Here is a 25,015-nt window from a genome sequence, read left to right as displayed (position 1 = left end):
CAAAAAGACAACAAGAGAAGTGTTAGAAAAATAAACTGCATCAGAATTTGAGGCAGTCCTTAACTTTAGTGGTCATGACTCAATTTCAAATTTATTTAAGAGTACGCAAAATATATTTGAATAAAACATCAAATGAAATATTAACCATTTTTAAGTAGAGTTTCAAGATCAAGTTAAATTGTGAGAACCACTTCTTAGGGCTCCTGAAGGTCAGTCACCTGTCTTACCCAGTTGGAAATCCAGCGTTGTTCTAAGTAGTTTTCATGTCTTACAGTTGTCACTGATGCCAAATGAGCTGACTGAAAGCACAGGATGCCAACCATGAAAGAGAAACCATCAAGACAATAGAAATGCCAAAACAAGCTGCCAGTCAGAATTCAATTTTTTTTTTGCCATTTTCATCCCCATTTGCAACATTCTTCTGTTGATTGTAATGTTTGTTCACCACATTGGTCCACAGTGAAATGTTTTCTAAAATACTGGACTGAGTACAGTCACACTGAATTTGGTGATCTTCTGACTTTGGTTGTAGCGCCACCATGTGCTGCTTGAAATTTGAGCTTTTAAATGAAAAGCAGTCCAATTTTGGGGCCCATGGAACAAGGTTGTCCTGCACCTTCTTTGTTTTGGCCCACCAAGGCATTTGAGAAATTCATGCTTATTGTCCTTTTTTCTAAAGTGCTGAAAAACCTTAACCATAATGACCACAAACCATCAATTTTTCGCAGCCAAAAAGTACAAAATATATGTTTTACGGCAATGTACAGCATAGCACTGTTAAGCTGCCCTATTAAATAAAATTGGTCAATGTCTGAAGAATTGTGGAATTCTCTCTCTCTCATGCTGTTGCTCATGGTCAGTTAGTGTCCAATGTCACTGACTTTGGGCTGTTAGCCAATGACAGATTAAGTCAGTGGCACACTTGCAGATTTTTTTTTTTTTTTTTTTTTTTTTAAATGGCAAGACGGCTGTTTTTGACAGCAATTTCGGCAAAATAACAGAATTACTATTACGCAGATCAAAGAGTAGTGTTTTAATTATTCTGAATTTTTATTTTAGTTTGTGAACGTTAATTTTTGGCCATTCATAGGAAAGAATTTAGGCATCTCTGGTCTTGATAGGTGTTGGATGGACAGTCATGAAATGCGGTGCTGAATCCAACTTTGGTAGCTCAGGATGTAGTGCCATCATTACATCAAATCCACACGTGACCAAATACCTGCAAAACTTTCCCATCAGCCTTAGCTGTACTTTGTGTCAGCCAATGTTAGCATGCCAACATGCTATACTAAGATGGCGATCATTGTAAACATAACACTGTAGAGGCTTTTTTTATACAGTATGTGGTAGAAACAGCTTTCTTAAATTAGCGTTAATCTCAAAGCTCTGTATCGCCAGTGACCTTCATGGCGCCATTAGCCGATAATGGCATACAATAAATAAAGAAAGGCTTTCACTCAACAACCACAGTGACTAGAATAAGTACTCAGGCAAGTTTTGGTTTATTTCAGCACTTTTAATAATTACTCAGAGGCACAAATACAATGTACAGGGCTACCTTCCTCTAAATGTACGCCCACAAGTGACTTCCTTTTCTAGCCAGTGAGGCCTGCCAGCTGAGGCAGACAACAGCAGGAACACACACAACTTCACCTCCCAACGGTTTGAACAGTGAAACACTGACATACACTCGTACATGCACAATATTCTGCTGGTTCTCTCACATAGCTTTTATTTTTTCCTTTCATTAGTCCACATGCATGTAAGATCATTTCTGAAAGAGAGATGTGACTGAACATGTTTTTCTTTCTTCAGCCGAGCCTCAGAGACACCTTGAGGTAGATAACATTCTCCAGTCACCTCAAACATCACAGCTGTGAAACACACTGCTGACAATCCTATCAACTCCAGAAAATGTGCTGTTTTTTTTTTATAGCATCTTTTATTTAAGGTTTTACGTATGTTCTGTTTTTTGTGTGCAGCTCCTGCTACTCAGCTCAGTAACCAGATTAAAAACAAAAAGAAACCCGTTTAATAATTTATCTTAATAACTTTCAATCACTCAAACTTCTTAAAACAAGACTATGTCAGGTTATTAATCTTGTCTTTTTCTTTGGTGGCTAAAATAGAAAACTGAACACAAACAGTAATATTGAACTTCATACAGTGACAGATAGAACTACTTCATTTATTTCACCCTTTTGCTTCACCAATGATTCTTAACACTCAGCCCATGGTGCCACCGTATCACAAGGGGTTTTCAGTCCTGTGTGTTGAGCCTGTTGTGCTTTGGCTGGGTTTTGAACAAAATGCAAACACCCGACACCTGCTGCCAACTTCACATGAACCGCCTCCTTCCATAAAAATCAAACTGAAAATTAACACTTAAAGTAACAGAAGCTCAATTATAATGTAACAAACACCACGGAGAGCATAACTAAAGAGTTACATAGAGGCATATGTCAACAACTGAACAAAATACAAGAACACAACACACGTTGCAAAACTGATGATCGGAAGTTCTTGCTCTCCCTGCACAGAAACATAGAGAAATATGACTTTCTGCTTTACAAAATACTGCACAGCTAATTTTGAAAAAGAAACGGTGGAATTACTGTGGGGCGAGAGGGTGATCCTTTTTCTGACCACAATTTTGCAGCACACACAAGGTGTGAAATGCCCTTGAAATTGCACTATTAGTTGCATTACCTAATTTTTCTTTTAAATAATTCTACTAGAAATAAGGAGATCCATCATGAAAAAATAAACTTTTTTTTAAGAGTTCCTGAAGATGAAAGACGCATCAATAATACTTCCACAGTTTCTTTTAGTCATTTTGGCACTTTTTCTCCGACATAACTCATCTACTTAGTCTGGGACCCAAAGCCTAAAGATGTTTGGTTAGTAAAATATCATAAAAACAAGATTATTCCACAGTATGGAGTTGCTTTCTGTCTGCCTTTTATCTCTTGTGAAGACTGTAGAGGTGTTGACCATCAGAAAGTGTCACTGTAGGCGAAAGAACCAAGTGAAAGTACACAGTGAATTAAGTGCTAAACGATTGGTAGTGCAATGTCAACAGTGCTGGAACTATGCGAGTATGGAAGGAACTACAATAATTCACACGTGTCAATTTGTGCTTTTACAGTTGATAAGCAGACTTTGTTAAATGCTTACAATTCTGAGGGCAAGCGATGATGTCATGGGTGAACCTACAAGCCAATATTTTCATTTATGAAGCTCCTGTCTGCTGTAAAACAGCCCCTGGATTAAAATTAAAAAAAAAAAAATCTATATTTGTTCCCAACCGAGCACTACCCTACTTCAGACACCATAAATGTACATGTTCATATAAAGCGCACCATTAGCCATGGTTATTTTTCCCTATTAAATTAACAGCAGTCTTTGAGGGTGGGAAATCAATGACAGGCTCCCACTATCAAACAACATCTGATGCACATTCCTTCTGGCTACTCCTTTACTAATTCAAACAACCACAGAATAGTACAAGTACACACCGTCAGCTGCAGACAGGAGTCACCTTGAGTAACCTCAATGTTTTACCAGCGTCCGAGCTAGTTCAGACTGAAAACATTCCAAAGAAGTTCAAAACATTGGTTGCAGATGGTGCTGCAGAACATACAATGTAACTGACGATGTGTAATGATTGACCCTTCTACAGTAGAGCTTTGATTTTGTACTATGTACTTCCAAGCACATCCATTCTGTAACATTTGTTTCTGTGCATGTTTTGGTCAGGCCCAGCAGAAATCTGCGAGCCTCCCAGAGCTGAATACACCAAACAACACAACAGACTACGAGGTTCATATAAACAGCACACATTCATTTCTTCGTGAGTGCCAGTAACTTCACGACATCAACACAAGGAGGAAATAATATGAAAATGTAACAGAATAGAGTAGAACAAGGTTTTCAGAGTTAAATGAAAGATATAAAGTGTCTCTATGCTCTATCTTCCATGTGCAGGGGTTATGCAGCGTGGACACACTGTGCTCACACTCTCAGCCAGTCCACTGATTCAACGCTCTTTCCTTCATCTTGATGTCTTTGTCTGTCACAAGTGGTCCCGCCTTCCAACAACCCCCGCTCTTTATACAAACCAAATTAGGCTTTTTCCCGTTTAATGCCCAGTGACCGGTGTCCATAGCGACATGCCCATGTATGCAGGTTGGGGCGCGAGAGTTTTTTTTTTAAGAGTAGATGGTGATGACTTCACGGCCACCGCCCCGCACAAGAAGGACTCTGTTCAGACCCTCAAGGAGAACCTCCAGGAACTCCATGTCTGAGGCACCAGCAGTCAAGGTACACAACCACTCAAGGTACACAACCACAGACACACAAAAAGAGAGCATGACAGTACCACAAGTTACAATCACCCACCCAAACCTTTATCTCCCCCACCGAATGAATTGAAATCGTACGAATAAACCAACAGTGATTCATATTTTTGGCCACTTGGGGGCAGCAGATACTACACAACACTTGCATATCATCACCTTTTCTTATTTAAACGTCTAGCAGTTACTAAGCAATATCATTTAATTGGAGTTGTGTTTCTGACCACTTGTTGAAAGTTAACATTTATTTTTTCTTCTGTTCTGTTCTTCACAAGCTCTGAGGGAAATACCTGCTTCTTTAGCTGCTAAATGTCTCTGACTTTCTGTCAGCTGTTTGCTGCTGAGCACATAGTGTACAGTGGGAATTGTTGAGCTTTTCCTCTGAAAACATCCACCTGCTGCAGCCGAAACTGCCACCATGAGATCAAACCAAGCTGCTGATACTTCTCTGTAGGTTGATCCTTTTAACACAGTCTCATCTGATTCTATCCATTATCTATACCCGCTTTATCCTGAGCAGGGTCACGGGGGGGGGGGGGGGCTGGAGCCTATCCCAGCTCACTTGGGTGAAGGTAGGGAACACCCTGGACAGGTCGCCAGTCTATCACAGGGCCAACACTTACAGACAGATGGAAACAAAGACCATTCACGCTCGCATTCACACCTAAATTTGTAGAATCACCAATTAACTTGAGGTGCATGTTTTTGGATGGTGGGAGGAAGCCAGAGTCCCCGGAGAGAACCCACGCAGGCACAGGGAGAACATGCAAACTCTGCACAGAAAGGCCCAGGCCCGATTTGAACCCAGAACCTTTTTGCTGTGAGGCAACAATGCTAACCACTGCACCGCCCCTCATGTGATTCACTATTAGAAAACAATGAAAAATTAATATTAGCCGTTATGAGGATACAGTTTTCGTCTCCTCCTCTGTTCCTCGGTGGTCCCGGCATGTTGAGCAGAACCAGATGAGCTCCCTGTGACTTGTTCACCACTATCTCGTTCAGTTTGATAGCTGTGTGCATGCGACGGACATTTGACTGGTTCCTAGTTAGACAAGAGTGAAAAAAGGCAGCAGTAAAGTGAACAATAAGAGCAAAATTCAAGTAAACCTGAGCCTTCATTTCGCTGGTTCTAAAACAGTCGTGGTATTAGCTTGTTTTTAGGACTTCTTCAGTACTTCTAAAAATAGTGTGAAACCTTAAAGACAATTTTTCTGTCTGTATACTGGGGAACTGTAAAGACTTTGATTCAGGTGATCTGTAAGACAGTGGGTCTTTTTCACAGACTACATAGTTTTACCATAGATGTCCCAATTTCATACAACATACTAACTCTAAGCATGCTGGGAATATGTAGTATGTTCGCACTAGAGGTTTGGAAAGACTAATCATACCCTCCGTCATCCCTGTTCTCAGCTTTTTATTTTATTTTGCTTTATTTTTATGGTAAGTCATTGGACAGAAATTAAGCCTTTTTAATTATACTCGTTTTTTACCTACCTGATCCTTTGACCTTATCTATCCGTCTGTCTGTCTGTCTGTCTGTCTCAGTATATGAGTGCGGTGTCAGTACGCTCTATTCTTCCACAATGCGATGTGCAAAGGAATTGGAGCAACTGATGGTGTCGATAATGGTGAAACATGTCAACATAAAATACTTAAATTGTGATGTCTCTTTATTGAGCATGACTGGATATTTTTGTATAATAACTGCTCAAACAGTATGATAAAAATATACAGACCATACTTTATAGAATGCGTGTGTCTTGAGGATTCGGGACGCAGCTTTAGACGCGTCATAACAGGAAAAGCACAGGTGTTACTGCAGTAATAACATCTGTTATATCGGCTACAGCAGAGCAGTGACCCCACCTGGGTTAAAAGCTGATGCTTTTGTCAATAGTTGTTTTACATCTGGCTTTTCTGTCGTCTAATCTTATCACCTGATCTTCAGGATTCAAATTGTTGCCTGCATGTTTGCCTTTGCTAGCAGTTACAGGAAAAAAGCGGGAAGGGAATAAAACCCCCACACATTTTTCAGTTATTACATGACCAGTGGAAACCCTGGATTTCAGTATTATAACCCATGCTTTTCCTGCTCTGACATGTCACAATGTCTGTGAAAAAGGCCAAACACTGGAAAATCCCTGCGGAAAAGGTCCACTTTAGAAGCAGCTCCTGCTCCCCCCTCCTTCCCCCCTCACACACACTTTCAATGAATCAAACCTTTATTAACAGAATGGACAGAAAACTTACCGATGAGTCTCCTGTTTATACATCTTTACAACTGAAAACTAATGGAGCTGGAGGGCTTTCTGATTTTCTCATGAATCAAAACATAACCAATACATGATGAGCACTTGATGGTGGAAACACCATCACACACCACATAAATCAATAACGTTTTTTTTCCAATACTTTTGTTATAGCATATTGTATGTTAGCTTCAAACACATAAGAAAAAAGGCTTTGTTGGTTAGCGGAATGAAGCATTTTCAATTTTAAATAAAGAGGCAGCATTTTAAGATAAAAGGACATGCATCAGTATCACAGCACAAACATGATGTCACCACTTTATTTAGGCTTTGTTTTATTATAATAAACACATGCTCTTGTTCTTTAAGTGTTTATCCATAGTTACCGCTGTCAAAAAGCGTCTCCTATCTCTTGAAATGTTGCCTCTTTATCATCGCCTCCACTGTGTTAGCTCACAAGCCGATACAGCACATGACGTCAACTGCCAGAAGCCAAATTACAGTAAAGTAGTCAAACAAGGCAATTTCACAAAATTCTGCTTTCCATTCCACTAAAAAAATTTACAGTTAAATGTCAAGGCCAAATAACGTTTTTGTATTTGCATATTTGTTTTGAAAAAGATAAATGGAAGGCATAAGTTTTCACCTGCATACAAGCAATGGTATAAATTGTACGTGCATTAGTGGAGGCTTTTCCCACCAACACTGTTTGAAGCTGGAAGATGAAGTTCATGCACATTAGGGCATGCAGACGAGGACACCACAGATATACACAGGGGAACGAGCACATGAGCTGAAGGACACTGAACAGAACTACAGTCACCACAGCAGCAAAACACACAGAGCCGAAGGCAAAGAAAATGCGACTTACAGACTCTCCCACTCTCTAGAAGGAGGAAAATGGGACAGAACAACAGAAACAGGCTTAGTTGCTTCTATTCCAGCTCTGCAGCTCTTCCCACCACACTGCATGCTCCCAACTGTCCCAAATGACTCACCAGGACACCCAAAGGTGACTTAAGTTAACCCCAGAAAGTGTCATAGAGCCGTTTAATGTCTATGGTGAGGCTGTAAAAAGGTTGCCTTCGGTTCTTCGAGACTTTACAGTCACTATGAATGACAAACTTCATAAGCCAATAAAAGTGGACTGAGACACACCTGATGAAGTCCCCACACTGACAGTATGGAAAGTATGGAAGGCGTTAGTCTAGGTGTGCACGTGGCCTGGCCATGCACTACGACTGAAATGGCTGAAAGTGTACACACATGCGCACACACACCAAATGCAGCCTAAGTGCACACACCATGCACAAAGTTGTCCCATTTCACCCTGTCAGGCTCAGTAGCACCACTACAACTACACATGCTGTCCTCCTGCACTGAGGCTTTGGCACCATCCCGAAGTAACATCACTACTGAGCTTCACACTCTTCAAGAATGTCGTATAGTTTCAGTTCAAACTTTTTAGAAAGTAATTCAAAATGGTGCAAACGTATCTGACAAGGCACATGCAGTAATGCCATGTCACTTAACAGTAGCTTTACTGGCATATAGACTCGACACTTTTCCCCTTCCTTCTGTTTAGATCCTCAGCTACAAATATACAGTGGTGTTCAAGCAAACCTATACTTACGGTTTCATGTTAAACAGGTCACGCACGGCCACATTGGCGTTACACTCGCGATTCCGATTACGTTCCGTAAAGAGCTTGTCCTTGGTCCAGGTCATGTGGACCCGCTCAGGCCCAGAGTCAGCCTTGTCATTTATTGTGGCGTGAGACGCTGTGTTTCTGTCGTGAATGAGCTGGGCCTGGAAAGAAAACAATAGAGGATAAGTGCATGTAAGTATTACCGGAGGATGTTTCAGGGGAAGGAGAAAAAAAACAAAATGAACAGAATGGGGGAAAAAAATGAGAAAAGGATAGAAAAATAGAAATGTGGTGTATAAAGACAAGCAAAGATGTTCAGAAATGAAGAGAAGATGAGGGGAAGATGGAGTTGATGAGATTTGAGAGGCCATGACAATGACAGAAAGACAAAACAAAATGATTTAAGGAGCTAAATAGTAAGAAAGATTGGAGGAGGTGAAGAAAGAATCCAAAATAGAGGTGAATAAATGAAGCAAAAAGTTACAGACTGCCCAAAGACATAGGAAGAATTTACAAACAAGGACTGAGGAAAGAGGGGATCCAACTTTCTCTCTACAAGTTGTCAGAAGTGGGGTGAAACCATGCTAGTGAATAATGGAACTAATACAAACCTTTACAACAACACACAAGGACACATGATCCAAACAAGAATTGAAACATTTACTGTATGAGTGGCTAACGAGAACAGAGTTGTGGTGGTGGTGACGGTGCAGTGTCATGTCACCTTAAAAAGTTCATATTACATGCACGGCTTCCAAATATTAACACATGCTCAGAATATGTCACTTACACAAATATAAAGTGTGTTTATAATGTGGGCGCGGTGCAGCCCGACACAGCAGAGCAGGACTAACATACATTATGTCATTATTAGAATTAAAGGTTATTTACAGTGACTGTTCCAAAACTGCAGTCAATGACAAAGACAAGAAAAAACTATGGGTTATTATCATCTGTCATTAAGTTATGGATAAAGTTCTGTGTGTTCACTGGTACCAGTATATATCTGATGAATGCATTATGTATCTTCATAAAACAAAGAAAGTAACATGTAAGTCAGCAGACTGATGATGTAAGATATTTAGAACTTCCTGATACTATTTAAGATGAGATTGTTTTCAGGGTCTTGTCCTTGAATTGATGTAAATGAGAGTCTGTCCTACATATTGTTTGAAGCTTTGGTATACTTGGATAATATTTCTCCACCGGTCACTACTAGCTGTGACTGAACAGTATGGGCTCTGCTTACAGGTATCAGAGGCAAAATGGTGATGACAGGGATGGTGATTATGATTCAGGTAAAAATAAAAGAGAGAAGACAGTATTGTCATGTCAAATTTAAGAGAATTAAAAATACTTGCAAAGGATCATTATCATCAATATGCATGAAAGGCCATGTTCTAAATCATATTTAGATGGATTTAAACTGTGTGGAGCAGCAGATTCATGTGTGTGACAGCATCAGGTTTGGTACTAGTACTAAACTACAGTTTTCTGAGACAATACTGTCCACTCTTTTAGCTCACATTTTTGGGGGATGAGGTGGAATTTTAGAGGCATTGGGAGGCTGGCAGCAGATTCAGGGTGTGCTTGGCTGGTATTCACAAAGCAGCTCTCAATGACTATACAGTAAGTAGCACTACAGTTGGGTCAATCTGGGCTTGCGGTTTTAATGTCAGATGTACAAGAAGGATGCGATCTGGAACCATGAACCTGCTACTCTTTCTGGGATATTCATACGGTTATTAGCCAGTGCCCTAACCAAAAAAAGGCAATTTTCAAATTTTACAATGATAAGTGCCTCAAAGTCAATAACTGCTTTGTAGTCGTGGACTACCAAGGATATCACACTGTTGCTTTCTATAGTGGAGCAACTGGTTTCGGACGAGATTGAGCTGCTCTGGAGCAGCGAAAGCTGTAATTAAACTACCCATCATCTTCGTTCCCTGGAAAAGTACTCTACCAGTACACTGCATGGACATGGCAAATCAGCCAAGAGCTGATGCTATGAATAAACCCACACTGAGAAGGTTAAGAAGCACAAATGATTACCCAGAGAACATTTTACCTCACTGTGACACTAAAGACACAGTATGGACATTTGTTTGAGGAGAAGCATGGCGAGGAGAACTAAAGTCCAAACAACTCTCAATGTGAGAAAATCTTTAAATTTCAACTAATGAGCTGAGAGTAGATATATAATTTTCTACAAGTTTTTCAACTGACAAACAACAACATGATCCTTTCCAACATGATCATAATAACACAACTGACTCTCCATTAGCACCACTATTCTCTGATTCTTATGTCAGAGCAATGCTTTACATTACAAAGGTCGATATTTACAAATGAAAACTACACTACCTGCCGTAGGACTAATTTTAACCCACACTAGTAGTGTTTTTCTCCTTCCTCCTCATCTGGGTATTAAATCTTGAGTATGTGCATTACAATCTGAAAAATGGAATCACAATGCAACACTGGCCACTTGCACATCTATTTTTGACATCTTGTCAAATTTGATTTTCCGAGTCCAGATTTAAAACCATGACGATCATGAACATCTTCAAAAGAGTCAAATGGAAAGCCAAAGATGGAGCTTTGTGAAGACGGGCCTGTGAGTCTGACAATAAGGGACAATGGGTTGACAAGATCGGCTACCTCGTCCTCCTGAGTGTCCTCCATCGTTGAGGACTGCCGGCTGAGGTTCGTGCTCTCAGCAGCGCCCTGGTTCTTCCTCCGGATTGAGCTACGCGATTCGTCAGTGATACTCTGAATCTGAGCAGTGTGGCACGGCCCAGAGACGCGGTGGTAGATGAACAGGGAGAGGGGGCCAATTGTCACATAGCTTAATGTTTAGCTAGGTATTACTTAAATTATGCTGTCATTAAACGATGCAGAGTTATTTATGTAAATGACCTACATTATGTTTTTTTTTTGTTTTTTTTACATACCGTTTCAACTTATCTGTATGAGGTAAAACTACAGAAGAGTTGTGGGAATATGATAGTTATCACTTTACATGTACACATACACAAGCAAAATATTAAAATACATTTAGCCGGAATAAAAGCCATCTTGGCGCTGTGCGTCTATATGAGTTCATCTTTTTAGTATCTAATCTCCGACATCCTTTATGTTTAATTAAAATGCAGCTACGCTCACGAACGCATGTACTTTACCTCTCTCTCCCTCTCAGTCCTGGAAAGTTGCATCTGTTTCAGCATCTGAGACCTCTGCTCCATCACCAATGTCTTCTCATAAGTGAAGGCTGAGATGTCGTTATCATGCTGCACAGAAGAGGACAGAAACAGTGTAACCTACACAATTCGGAGAAAAGAAAAACCTCTAACCTCTAGGTGCACTAGGAGGCAGACAAACCTGAACAAGAAACAAAATTAACTGTTTGAAAGACCCATCACCACATGAAAACATTTTAGATGTGAATACATAATTGAATCACAAATGTGTCATATTCCACTTTTATGACAGAATGCAGATAATAGAAAAACCCGTTTTTCTTGGTTTCACCACAAGAGTTCTCTGGGTGAGGTTTTAAGGTTTGTGTTATGACTAAAAAAAAACAACCTCCACACTGGCTGGAGACAATCATCCTGATTCCAATGCTCATGCATCACTACCACAACAGGATGTAATGCGATAGTTTACTATCAGACCAAGTCTCACCATCTCCACTACTTCCACCTCAGCATCCAGTCGCAGGTGGTAAAGGAACATCTGGAGATCTTTCTTCATTTGGATGCTGTTGTCGTCCATCTGGGCTACAGTGAAGATACGCATCTTGCACTTCCTCCACACCTGGAGCAGCAAAAGATAGTTAATATGGAGGAACAGCGGGAAAAGGATGGATGAATTCATTATCAAGAGAATGGAAGGAGAAAGTCAGGATAGATAGATAGAAACATGGCTTGACAAGAGGAATTGTGGGTGTGTGTGTGTGTATAAAAAAACAGAGTGAAAGGTCAGAGAAAATGTATTTGTTAGGGTGAGGTTTCAGAAATAAACACAACCCTAACACACCAACCAACCTTGTGCTGTCGCAGCAGGAAGGGGAGCAGCATCAGCATGCCTCCATCATGAACCACCCACCAAACATCAATAGTGCCCTCCCCAAGGCGGTCCTGGTTGGTGGGGAAACTGTCAACATTCTTAGCCACAAGTAAGGCGTGATGGGCTGCCGTGGTCTCCCGTATCGTCTCTGGATGACAAAGAAAGAGAGTATAGGCGCGACATCAGTATGTGACTATAATCATATCTTACCCATAGTAGGATACCTTCAGTGCATCATACCTTCAGTGCATTTACAAATCACTTCTGATGTAACTACCGTCAGTTTGGTCTTGATTTTGCATTCCCATATGTACTCAATTTATCTTGCACTGTACCTATGAAATTTTTCCATGACTGTGGGTCATTGGACTGTTTCCAGGTTCCAGGCCAGGCCATCAGGACTGTGTTGTGCTTCATGCCTCCCAAGCCTGCAGATTGGATGAGGTGGGAGACGCCATCTCTGAGGTTCGAGGACACCACAACATGACAGAAGCCCTTGGTACGCTCTGCTGACATAGAAGCCTTGATGTTCTATAAGGAGAAAGACAGAAAAAAAAGACAATAGGGTCTTTAACATTAGGTAGGAAGGATACATGGACTGATACATTAATATTGCAACACTGACTGTTGAGAAAATATGTCTTCCTCAAGGAGAGGCCATGGCCACTCAATAGCAACGATTGCCTTCATGATATCACCTGAACAAATTCAATTCTTTCCACAAAATGAACAGACAGCTCCCTCATTCGTATCCATACAGGACAATTCATACTGATAGATTTAAACCCGTGTGATCCGAAATGTTGGTCATGCACATGATTGCTTTTACAGATAATACGCTGATTAAAAATGCACCTGAGGACAAAGTCCAATCAGGCAGCAAGAATCATATGCCTTACTCAATGAGGCCAGTAGGAGGCGAAGTTTATATGGAATAAGGCTCTAAAATGCTACACATCAGATTTACACTACAGATTTGCTTGATGGTCCAGTGATGAATCTTAAAAACTTTCAAAAAAGAACATTTTTATTTACTACATTATTAGTAAAAAAAACCCTCAATGAACAGGTCATATAAAAACAATATATAACATATGGTATGTAATAAAAACAGAATATAACAGAAGGCAGAGTTGTGGGGGGAAAAAAATCCACATTAATGACAATATACGTGTGCCTGCATATATAATAATATTATTAATAATAATTAAAAAAAAAACTTCATTTGGATAGCACCTTTCATACAACAAATGCAGCTCAAAGTGCTTTACAGCAGGAAAATCCCATGCAGTGTTTCACATATAAACAGATATAAAAGAACATAAAAACATGTTAAAATGTAATTTAAAATAAGATAAGGAACAAAATCCAGAAGACCAGAAGAAATTAAACACAAGATAACACTAATGAAACAGAGTTAAAGTATAGAATGAAGCAAAACACATTTAAAAGGCGCTGCAGTGCAAAGTGCAAGCAGATGCGAGAGAGCTTCAGGTGTAGCTTTTTAAAAGCGAATGTAAAGCGACATGTCTTAAGCTTTCTATTAAAAGTATTTACTGAGCTAGCTTCCCTGATATCTACAGTCGTGTGTTCCACAGTTTTGGAGCATAACTGACAAAAACTGCATCCAGGAAATTCCCTTCGGCTTTTGCTGGCAACCTCCAATGAGCCAGTAGCGTATGATCGCAATGTTTTTGAAGGCACACAGTTAACCAGACAGTTAGCAATGTAAGTTAGTCCAAGCCCATTAAGAGCTTCGTATGTAAGGAGGAGGACCTTCGTGTTAATTCTTTGTGTTACAGCATAGCCGCTAAAACTGGACTGATGTGCTTTCTCCTCTTGTTTGTTAACAGCGAAGCTGCAGAGTTTTGGATGAACTAAAGTCTATTATTTTCTTTGGGAGGCCAGTAAAAAGTGCATTACAGTAAACCATTCGGCTAAGAATGAAGGCATGAATAATTTTTCAGCATCTGTATGATATATAAATTGGGCTACCTTAACTATGATTCTAAGGTGGAAAAATTTGGTTTCCATCACCTTGTTAACGTGGGCCTTGAAATGTAGATCTGGGACTAAGATAACTTTTAACTAAGATGAGACTTTGTGACCTCTGATTTTATCCAAGGACTTAGTTGCCCCAAATTATTTTTCAGTCTTTCACTTTTTGTTTTTGGGCTGACAAGGAGGATGTCTGTTTTATCTTCACACATTTATTTATTGCCAAAAGACATTTGGTGATGGGGTGCATAACTGCATCATTATTTGGTACAGCAGCAATGTACAGTTGTGTATCATCAGCATGACTATGGAAACAAACACTGCACTCTTTCAAGTGGCAACATGTAAAGTGAGAATAATAAAGGACCAAGGCAGCTCACTTTTGCAACCCCAAAGCAGCTGTCATATTCTTAGACAAATGATCTCCAATGCTGAAATAAAACTTTTTCCTTTTGATGTATGTTTTGAACCAGTTTAAGAGACTATCAGACAGACTTACCAACTTCTGAAGACGATTAATGAGGATATCATAGTCAATTGCATCAAAGCTGCACTTAGGTCTGAGAAGAGTAGAATTGAGACCTTATTTTCATAAAAGTTTAGTGTGAGGTTGCTTAATATTTTAGTAAGTGCAGTTTCAGTGCTGTGATGTGCTCTAAAGCCTGACTGAAACTCCTCCAGGATGTTGTTATCTTTGAGAAAGGAGTGTATTTGCACGAAAACTATCTTTTCAGGTATCCTACTAATGAATGGCAGTTTAGATATTGTATTATAGCTATAGCTATATCAATGCATTGCCATCAAGGCTGGGTTTCTTTAGTAAGGGTTTTACAACAGCCTTTTAGAAGGCATCTGGAAAACTGGTTGTTTGAATAGATTTGTTTATCATTTTAAGGACATGACTTGAAATGCTGTTGAACGTCTGTTTCAAAAATGCTGCAGTGGTGGAGGACTTGCACTCAGTGACAGTCTTACAAAGCTCATTGTGCTCTCTTATTGCGAATGTTTGCTCGCCTGTTTGTGCACTTCCACCATACCTGCTCAGCCTTCTTGGCCTCTGTGTCTTTGGTGAGGTAGGTTCCCTCAAAAACATTGCCCACTATTGTCAGGCCTTTCCCTGCCTTCAGCTGAGTGGTTAAAGACAGCAGACGAGGGTGTTTGACTGCTTGATCAGAGTCCACGTTGAGGAGCACCAACAACTGAGGCCTGGAAACATCAAGAGCAAAAAGGAGAACAGGGATGGAGTCACATTTAATTTCTTTGCCAGGTGGGAAGAGATTGTTTTAACCTTACACTTTATCATTTATCCGTAATGTTTAAGAGCAGCAATACATATTTTTGTGGTAGAAAATAACAAAATTAATCTGGTGTGTGAGTCAAAATAGATGTAGAATATAGTGTGTAAAACATGTTACTTCTGAAGAGTCTGTGAAGCAGCATCATTATTTTTATTAAATAATTTCTCACTCAGCTATGCAGGGACTAACTGGAGTTGTTTAGGACAACAGAAAAGCAGAAAACTAAAATGAAAAGTTATCCATTGTATTTTATCATCTACAGCATTGGACAAATCATAAAAGAGTATCCACACTTGAAAATGCCAAGATAGTAACTGGTTTGACTTTTGAAAAAGCAGCCTACAGGGTCACCCAGTGTGGGCCTCTGTACAGTATGAAGGCTTATCAGACTTTTCTGACAGATTATGTAGAGACTTGAGAGATTAATCAAATTCCCCCTCTGTGTCTATTCCTGTCCTTCTATTGTCCACCCACCAGTGACAGGTGGCCCCATTTCAACTGTAACCGCACCCTTATAACACACACTGACGCACATTCAAACACACAAAATACCCTGTACCTCCAGTTCTTGGTGTGTGGTGGAGCATCCTCAAGTCGAATAAGGGCGTAGCGGGCTGCATTAAGAGAGAGGCCTCGGATGCCATCACCCCATTCCTTCTCTGCCCTGGAGAGGCAAACAAAGAAATGAGAATTAAATCTCCAGAAAAGCACAAAAACATGAATTAAAACCACACGATAAATGCAAAAGGAGTGGAAGGACGTAGGAAGTCACTGTTTCCATAGTTTAGACTGTTTTGTGGTTTGAATGAATTCCTGTGTGTTTTTAGTTGGTTCGGTTCATTTTTATTTCAGAGAATTTTTGAGGGGTTCACATGTATATGTCGCAACATGGGAGCACTAGCACTAAGTAACTTATTGTAACACGCTGCATGAAAAAATAAATTAAAAAATAAGTAGTTTGTTCTTTGTATGGTTCTTTACTCCTCTGATTCAATCTTTCTTTTCTGTCAGTTTTCTTGCTCACTTACAGTAAATAGGAACTTTTACTTATTAAGGATACACTGTATATATGACCACTTTTAAACCAAACAAAGTTTTGTGAACAAAGTCCATCTTACCCTCGGTATTCAATGTACTTGTAGATGCAGCCAGCGATGACCATTGCAACGAGAGCATAATACCAGGAGCAGATGAACATGAGAGCAAGACACAAGCTCATTCCCAGGAAGGACAGAGCCCTGGAGGAGAAAAAGCACACTGTACAACTGTCCATTCTTTACATGCTCATCGATTTATAGAACTGATTTGGATTTTCTGTGTAAATGTCTTAATGAAATGAAAACAGTTCAGAATGCTAACAGCTAACAATAGTGATATCCGGCATTGTCCTCAACCTGTACTGTGGAACTAATCTCATTAATGGCCATTATCACACAAGCCACATTAGACTGATGTGCTTGCAGTTGTGAAGTTGTTTTTTTACGTGTTATTCTTGACACGTATCCAAAAATCTCTAAGAGAGTCATCTTGGTAGAAGAATTCCTGCTGGAATAATGTGGCCCTCAAATTCAAGCAGAGCCTTTCGACAGCCTCTTCTTTCACTGCACTGCAGAAGGACAATATACCAGCAATGATGTACAATTCATTACACACCAGTGGTAGTACTTGAAGCGGGGTCTCCAGTTTGGTGTTCGCAGCAGGGTCTGAACAGCACAGGCCAGGTTGACAAACAGGTAGCACATAAGGAAAAACCTGAAGGGAGAAAGACAACAAGCCAAAAAAAAACTCCTTACTCATCATCTAAATCTCTTCTTTATGACCTACTGCAAGTGGCTTTAAGAAGGGAAATACTGGAGGGATCACAGACTTCATTCAGCAATCTGCTTTTATGGAAAGAGAGCATGTAATATTACTCTGCAAACAGATACTGACATAGAGAGGATAGGAGCAACCGCGTCCAAGGAGGCGATGAGGATGCCAATCTCACAGATCCCAGCAGTCAGTAGCAGAGCCCAGGTAGGTTCTCCGTTAGCTTTCCCATGACCAAAAACCTACGAGCAGAAACACAGTCAAGTGTGGAAACTGAAGCACTGGCTTTGACTCTATTTATGTTGAGAGTTTGTTTCTAACCTGTAAGAAAGGTACAATGCCATCTCGTGCGATAGCCTGCAGCAGGCGAGGGGCGCCTGTTAAACTCTGCAAACCTGCCCCACAGCAGGAGAAGAACGAGCCAATCACAATGACCCAGGGAGAGGGCCACGATAGTGTGCCTATAACAAGATTCCCTTTCACTGAGTCACCAAATCTGGAACACAAAAAACAAGCATTGAATAGGGAATGCGTTATCAAAAAATTTACTTAAAGGAAATGTCTGGTGATATTCTTCATTTTTCACATTATGGGATCATAACCAGCAATGAGCTGATCCTTCTAACAAGTCACCAAGTCATTACCTATCAGGCTTCCTCAATTACTATTAACACACGGGCTGTAGTTTTTTACTCATACCCATAAAATAGTCCCCAACAAATGCACTATTTTCTACTGTTTGAGTGATTTTTGCTTAAACTACAGTACCTTTCTAAAAACAAAATTATATATTGTGGTCATTTTTAAAGATTTCATATTAAGCCGGCGTGAACAGGGCTCAGCCTGAGAACTACAGAAAATATATCACAAAGTATTTAGAGATGGACTAATGCACTGTATGTTTTGGTGTCTTTATGGGATGTTTTGTGATAATAGCCAAGTTTTATTGTTGTTGTTTATCTCTATTTGAAAGAAACATTCACTTACATAGCTGCCATAATGAGTAGACTGTGAATTTTAAATATATGATAGGTCCATGTGTTTATACAAAGCCTGTATACAAAGCTGGAAATCATTCAAAATATATATTTGATTTGTAATACATAAAAGGTTTTTGTACACCATTTACTTCATTTATGGGTGATGTAAAAGGTGCTTTTAAACTAACCTTATGCACAATTACAAGCATGTTCTTTATGTTAACAATGCTAAATACCGGACAGTGACTAGATCATTTTATCCATCCACCCTCAGAAGATGAAATTTAAATAATACAAAATGTGCACCATTTTCTGGGCCAATCCCTTTGTAAAAACACGTTCTTTTCACATACGTGGCACGACATGTGTATTGTATTTTTAAGTGTTAAAGTCTTACTTGTCTCGAAGAAGAACTCCCTCAATACAGGCACCGAACAGAACCACACAAGTGACGTCTGGGAAGCACTGTTCAGGAGAATAAAATTAATCTCGAGACAAACTCTTAAAAAGACTACAGAGAGGACCCACCCAGTAAATGGTGGTCTTTAGTTGTCTTTTGCCAAGTTTTAATTCTCCTTTTAAATGTCTCTAAACTAAGTGTTACTGCTAACAACCTTTAAATGGGGCAACTGTAGGATAACCTTGCAGTTAACTGCAACATCAGTTGTGAACCACAAGCTGGACACCAACCACTTTGGATGTAATAACATTGTTCAAATCAGTGTTTCTTTTACTAGATTTTCTGCTGTCTGTGTCACAGTGCAAGGTTTAAGGATACAGATGACAGAAGTAGTAGCAATAGCCAGGATGGTGCCAATGGGGATGGACTTCTGGGCATCCCTCAAGTCACCTGAACGGTTTGAACCAGCCATTATACCTAAACAGGAAGATCACAACATAAAATCAAACATAAGGTCTTCAGAAATGAAACTAAATTCTGGTGGGAAATTTCAACCACAATATACATTAAAATCAGACAGGTACAGAAGGTTGCCCATCAATCATAAGGTTGGTGGTTCAATACCCGCTTTTTACTGTCCTCATGTTGAAGTGGAAGTGGAAGTTGCTCCTGATGTCAGTCCATGTGTGTGAGTGGGAAACAGCGTGAAGGGCTTTGAGACCGCGAAGGTGAAAAAGGCCTACATGCATATATACATTTATAATAGTCTCACCAGTGACAGAGGGGAAGTAGATGCCGACTAGCAGTGTGAAGAAGGTGGTGATATCGTTGACTACATAGGGCAAGTAAATGTCCTGGGCAGAGTCACTTCCCCCAAGAGATGTCAACTTCTTGTTTTCTACCAGCATGCCCAAAGGGCCGTACTCTGACCACATATTTTCTACAAGAGAGACAACAACAGTAATTAATACTTCAAACAACACAATGTGTTGTATACAGCTTGGGCAAATAGGTTGTTATTCACCCAACAGGCATTTAATGTCTTGTCTTTGGAGAGTCTGACAAATTAGAAAAATTTAAGTTGCAAATATATATGATGCAAAAGCATACATCAGTTGGGTTCCAATTGGGTCAACACGAGCATTTTGACATTCATTATTGCTATTGCTAGTTAGTGAAGAAGTGCATTCTATTTAATTAATGAAAAATATTCGACCAATGACACAAGACATTAATGAGCCACTTTACGGCAGAGCAGGAGACAATTTTGGATTAAGAAGCTCTGACTGTTGGTGGCAAATAAAAATGTTTTGCCTCCATTTTTGCCTTAATGCAGCTCCATTAAATGGTTCCATCTACTCTGCCTGATTAAATTAGAGAAACCCCAAAAAACAATCATGGCTCTTATAGCGATACCTACAACTAAACACTTTAAACATACAAACTGTTTGATAGTAAACCCGGCCTGAGTAACACTTGTGTAAAAGAGGTTTTGTAGCTTCACAGACATTTTGAAACAGCTGCAGACTACACTTCTTGTTTCCTTAATACTGAAACTAAAGTGATGTACCAGGTGAATCACTGACGAAAACAGAGGATTTTTAAAAGTAGGAAAGTTTTTACTAGTAGCCGTCCAGACTCCGAGATGAAGAGTAATTAGAAAAGACGGACAGATGTTTTATCGAGGATGAGAGGTCAGGAAGAAGTTTTATAGCAGAGAGGATAAAATAATCACATCTGAAATCACTCAGCACCTGCGCATGCTGGCTGCAGTTGCTTTGCAAGAAATATGACAAGAATGCATTTACAGTGAAGGTTGGCAGTAAGCTAATTTGTCAGCAGTTATCTTGCTTGAGGAATGCTCAGAGTTTACACTCTATTTAAGAAACCAATGCAATGCATGACTGCGTGCATTCCTACTGAGATTAGCAAATATTGCTAAGGTCTCTTCATTTATCTTTAGTAACAATTTGAAAGGGTATTTTGGCAAGTTCAGCATTAGGCATTGGTAAAGTTGATTAAAACCAGATATCATATAGAAAATGTGTCAAAATAGGCCTTTGTAATTTCTACACTTTTATTTGCACACAGTGACCAAAGTCTGCAGAGGAAACGGTGTGTTCCAACCTGAAATGACCCCACTGGTCAGTCCGGGGATGCCCTGCACCTCTGTCACATTGTTGTTGAGAAAAAAGTCATTGCAGGTGGCATTAAGAGCAGGTCCATCGCAGAACAGCCTCCACAGATTTGTAGTGACTGTCAGGTTGTCTATAACCTCAGTCTTAAGACACTTATCGAAATTGTTGTTCTGCAGAGTGCGATTCCCCAACATACAAACACTGTGTGGAGAAAGAGAGGATAAATGTGATTTCTACTATTTAAACTTATTAATAATAAATTATTTAAAAAAAGCCATTTTCATGAACCTACGGCTGCCTGACAAATGTGGTCTGGTGCTATTTTTGCATAACATGGTTCAGTATAATATTGGGGGTTATTATAAACTGGACTCACGGGAAGTCTGGTGGCTCAAAGATGGTCTTGATGACTCCTGCATAGATGGCGAAGATGGAAAGAATAACACAAGCCAGAAAGACTAGTGCAAGCTTGTTCACATATTTGACACCGACAAAGACGACCACGGCCATCAGTGCTAAACAGCATGTGCCATAAACACGCATGTTGTTTAGCAGGGCGCCCACTTCATCCTCCTTTCTCTCTGCCACAAATATGGCTGCTTTAGGCACGATGTAGGTCTGAATGGGCAGACAATTAAAAGTCAGGTTAGTTTGTATTATCCCAGCATTTGACAAACTGTAACAGTGTGGATAATTAATCACTACAAAAGTTGGCAAAAATCTTCAATTTATTATTTAGGTTTTCTTTACAAAAATGTTATGTAAAAACATGAACTGGAGTGAATGTGGGTAGAGGGTAGGGACCACATACTGTAATGGTAATCCAAGTAAAAACAAGTTTTACTCACCAGTAGAATCTCTATGGTACCGAGAATGTACATGGAGCCAGCAAAGGTTGTTCCCAGATAGAAACAGAGACCCACAGCTCCACCAAACTCTGGACCCAGAGACCTGGAAATCATGTAGTATGAGCCTCCAGCTGGAGAGCAAAAACAGAAGGAGGGATTTTTATGATAAAGGGGATACTTACTTCTTTAAAGCCAACATTTCGGGATCATTTCCAATGTTTTGGTCAAACCCTAAGCCTTAAAAATGTACTACATTGCCGAGAAACTAAGAGAACAATATCTGTTGTCGATTACCACACCAACAAACATGGAAAGAAACTGATGATTATGTTCTATACAAATCTAAAGGTGAGACATGTATTTGATTAAGCCACCAATAAAAGTAAGTCTTTTGTTCAAATTATCACACCACATAACAACATCTTACAACTCAATCCTTTCTTATCTATTCGCTGTCGATAAAGTACCACAGCCTCCTACCTGGCACAACACCATTCGTAGCGATTGCACTCATGGATATGGCTGTCAGCATGGTCTATGGAGAGATGAACGGAAGGACAAAAAGCTTCAGAATAAAAGTGTCAAAGCTGAAGACCTTAAGTGTTACTTTTATCTCTGTAATTGATGGGAAAGTACAGGCAGTACATATTGCCAGGTTAATTTTCAATGCTGAATTGTGGTGTAGTTATCACATTCAAAACCACACACAATTAACACACACCTCTCTGTCTACCCAACAGGTCTTTATTCCCATGAATTTTCCAGATTTTATAAAGAATGGGATCCGTCATGGGTTAATCCAACATTTAGTCTGTTAAAATACTTCTTAGGGGCTTATGCTCTAAATCTTTTGGATTGGTTATGGATCCCAGCTCTTCCGTGAAATCAGTCATTGTGGCTGAGGATATTTTCGTCAGCCTGTTACCTAACGGTGCTTGCGGATGACAGAAAGGGCAGAGCAGAGAGAAGGGCAGAGGGAGACAAGATAAGAGGTACAAAGAAGAGAAGAAGTGAAAGTTAAAACTGAAAGGGTGAAGAAAAAAAAGAGCTGTGGGGGTGAGCATGAAGGTGAGAGAATAGAGGACTAAGGAAAGAGGAGGAAGGAAGAACAAGGACATTGCAGAGATAAACCTTGTGCTCTTTGTGGGGCGTCTGGTTTAAAGTGACAGACAAATTGGAGTAAAGCTATTTGACAAAATTCATCAGTAGTTGTACCAAGAGGCATTTTAAGAAAGTCAACCTCAACCAAATACTGATTTTTACTGACAACATAAATCATCACAGAAAACAGATTTTTCTTTCTGAAAAACTGTGTTAAGAAGTGAAAAAAAACCTGATTCAAGCTTAATGCTAAACCACAACTCAAGAAATCATGTGAAAATCTGGGGTATTTCCATCGGTGTTTGTCATGCAGGGCCGGAATGATTACAAATGTCATTAGCAGTGGGTTTGAGTTAAAAACCATGTTCAGAAAACCATCTTCTATTTTACGTGTAATCTGTAAAATACATGTAATTTTACAGATTACACGTAAAATAGCAAATATTGAAAACTCACATGGTATCTATTCCTATTTCACATGATAAACATGACAGGAAATGGATATAATAGGATAGAAGAGTGAGTAATAGAAAGCTAAAAGCATTTTTTTGGAATATATAACTGTCAGTCTCCTGTGAACAATGCAGTCCTGAGGCAAACAACAAATTTCTTTATACAAAAAACAAAACGATTGCACTGAAGCTGACAGGCCTGATGGAAGATCAATAATCAATTCTTAATCAGTTTATAAGAAGAATCAGAAACAAACCATACAGTTCAAGTGTGTTATTTTGGTGGGAAAGGGTAAATATGGTGATGATTTAGACGTATTGAGGAAACCCATGTGCAGTGATCTATACAAGCCCTGCTACTTCTGTGTACACATAAAAGAGCCATGCACAGCCTAACCATGACAGATTGAAAATATTCTGAATGCTGTACTGGGCTAATAAAATAGTTTGTTTGTACTCTCTATATGTTAGCATGAGGCTTAGCCATGTGGCTCCTACAGTATTACATTCTGACAAAACTGAGCCTCTGAGTTCATCTTCAAAGGGCAAAAATCACTTTTCAGTTGTTGTTATTTTGGCTGCAATAAAACAAAACCCTTTTTGCGCTGGTTATTTCTAGATGTTTCTGGTGTTGGGTCTAGAGCACACAGAATGTGACCCATAAGCAGGTGGCTGATGTGGACCATCAGCGCAAAGTCAGATGTGGTCTAAGCAGTGAAAATGAACACTAATCTGTTTGGCTAAGCTCAGCTCTCTTATTATGTAACAGCAGTGACGCAGGGGAGAGTCAACCCTGCTAACGCACTTTAGCTCATTTGTAATAAATGAAATGGAGTTTCCATCTTTCCAGGCAAACAGTTCATAATATTACAGATGCAGTGCAATGCTTTACACAGGGGTTTCTGATCATTTAGAATACATACATTTTGTTAATTACAGTATATTAAAATATAAATAAATATATATATATATATATATATACAGTGGGGCAAAAAAGTATTTAGTCAGCCACCAATTGTGCAAGTTCTCCCACTTAAAAAGATGAGAGACGCCTGTAATTTTCATCATAGGTACACTTCAACTATGAGAGACAAAATGAGAAAAAAAATTCCTGAAAATCACATTGTCTGATTTTTAAAGAATATATTTGCAAATTATGGTGGACAATAAGTATTTGGTCAATAACAAAAGCTCATCTCAATACTTTGTTATATACCCTTTGTTGGCAATGACAGAGGTCAAACGTTTTCTGTAAGTCTTCACAAGTTTTTCACACCCTGTTGCTGGTATTTTGGCCCATTCCTCCATGCAGATCTCCTCTGGAGCAGTGATGTTTTGGGGCTGTCGCTGGGCAACACGGACTTTCAACTCCCTCCACAGATTTTCTATGGGGTTGAGATCTGGAGACTGGCTAGGCCACTCCAGGACCTTGAAATGCTTCTTACGAAGCCACTCCTTCGTTGCCCGGGCGGTGTGTTTGGGATCATTGTCATGCTGAAAGACCCAGCCACGTTTCATCTTCAATGCCCTTGCTGATGGAAGGAGGTTTTCACTCAAAATCTCACGATACATGGCCCCATTCATTCTTTCCTTTACACGGATCAGTCGTCCTGGTCCCCTTGCAGAAAAACAGCCCCAAAGCATGATGTTTCCACCCCC

The 25,015-nt window shown here is 39.7% G+C and overlaps 1 protein-coding gene across 5 annotated transcripts in view; it reads right to left on the bottom strand.

Moving 5' to 3' along the window:
- Positions 1–1,495: 1,495 nt before the first annotated feature.
- Positions 1,496–25,015, bottom strand: part of slc12a7b (solute carrier family 12 member 7b) — a 58,325-nt gene continuing 34,805 nt past the window's right edge. For 2 of the 5 annotated variants that reach the window (XM_069151265.1, XM_069151267.1), the window contains exons 5-26: positions 22,284–22,338; positions 21,804–21,934; positions 21,332–21,573; positions 20,945–21,156; positions 19,590–19,757; positions 19,196–19,294; positions 18,815–18,872; positions 17,759–17,933; positions 17,561–17,679; positions 17,282–17,380; positions 16,747–16,866; positions 16,188–16,292; positions 15,368–15,536; positions 12,668–12,863; positions 12,311–12,480; positions 11,949–12,080; positions 11,444–11,551; positions 10,923–11,039; positions 8,247–8,422; positions 7,485–7,499; positions 5,270–5,403; positions 1,496–4,303 (exon numbers count right to left, since the gene is read on the bottom strand). In XM_069151265.1, coding sequence (XP_069007366.1) covers positions 4,212–4,303; positions 5,270–5,403; positions 7,485–7,499; positions 8,247–8,422; positions 10,923–11,039; positions 11,444–11,551; positions 11,949–12,080; positions 12,311–12,480; positions 12,668–12,863; positions 15,368–15,536; positions 16,188–16,292; positions 16,747–16,866; positions 17,282–17,380; positions 17,561–17,679; positions 17,759–17,933; positions 18,815–18,872; positions 19,196–19,294; positions 19,590–19,757; positions 20,945–21,156; positions 21,332–21,573; positions 21,804–21,934; positions 22,284–22,338 — 2,892 coding nt within the window. In that variant the 3' untranslated portion in view covers positions 1,496–4,211. The remainder of the gene's footprint in view (positions 4,304–5,269; positions 5,404–7,484; positions 7,500–8,246; positions 8,423–10,922; positions 11,040–11,443; positions 11,552–11,948; positions 12,081–12,310; positions 12,481–12,667; positions 12,864–15,367; positions 15,537–16,187; positions 16,293–16,746; positions 16,867–17,281; positions 17,381–17,560; positions 17,680–17,758; positions 17,934–18,814; positions 18,873–19,195; positions 19,295–19,589; positions 19,758–20,944; positions 21,157–21,331; positions 21,574–21,803; positions 21,935–22,283; positions 22,339–25,015) is intronic. The other 3 variants (XM_069151266.1, XM_069151268.1, XM_069151269.1) reach the window with 3 other exon arrangements.

The sequence above is a fragment of the Embiotoca jacksoni genome, unplaced genomic scaffold (assembly GCF_022577435.1).
Source record: "Embiotoca jacksoni isolate LCO1_2020_lvr unplaced genomic scaffold, fEmbJac1.0.p SCAF_17, whole genome shotgun sequence".
Taxonomy (NCBI): domain Eukaryota; kingdom Metazoa; phylum Chordata; class Actinopteri; family Embiotocidae; genus Embiotoca; species Embiotoca jacksoni.
Note: the sequence above shows the minus strand (reverse complement) of the source record. Positions and strands in the feature narration are given on the sequence as shown.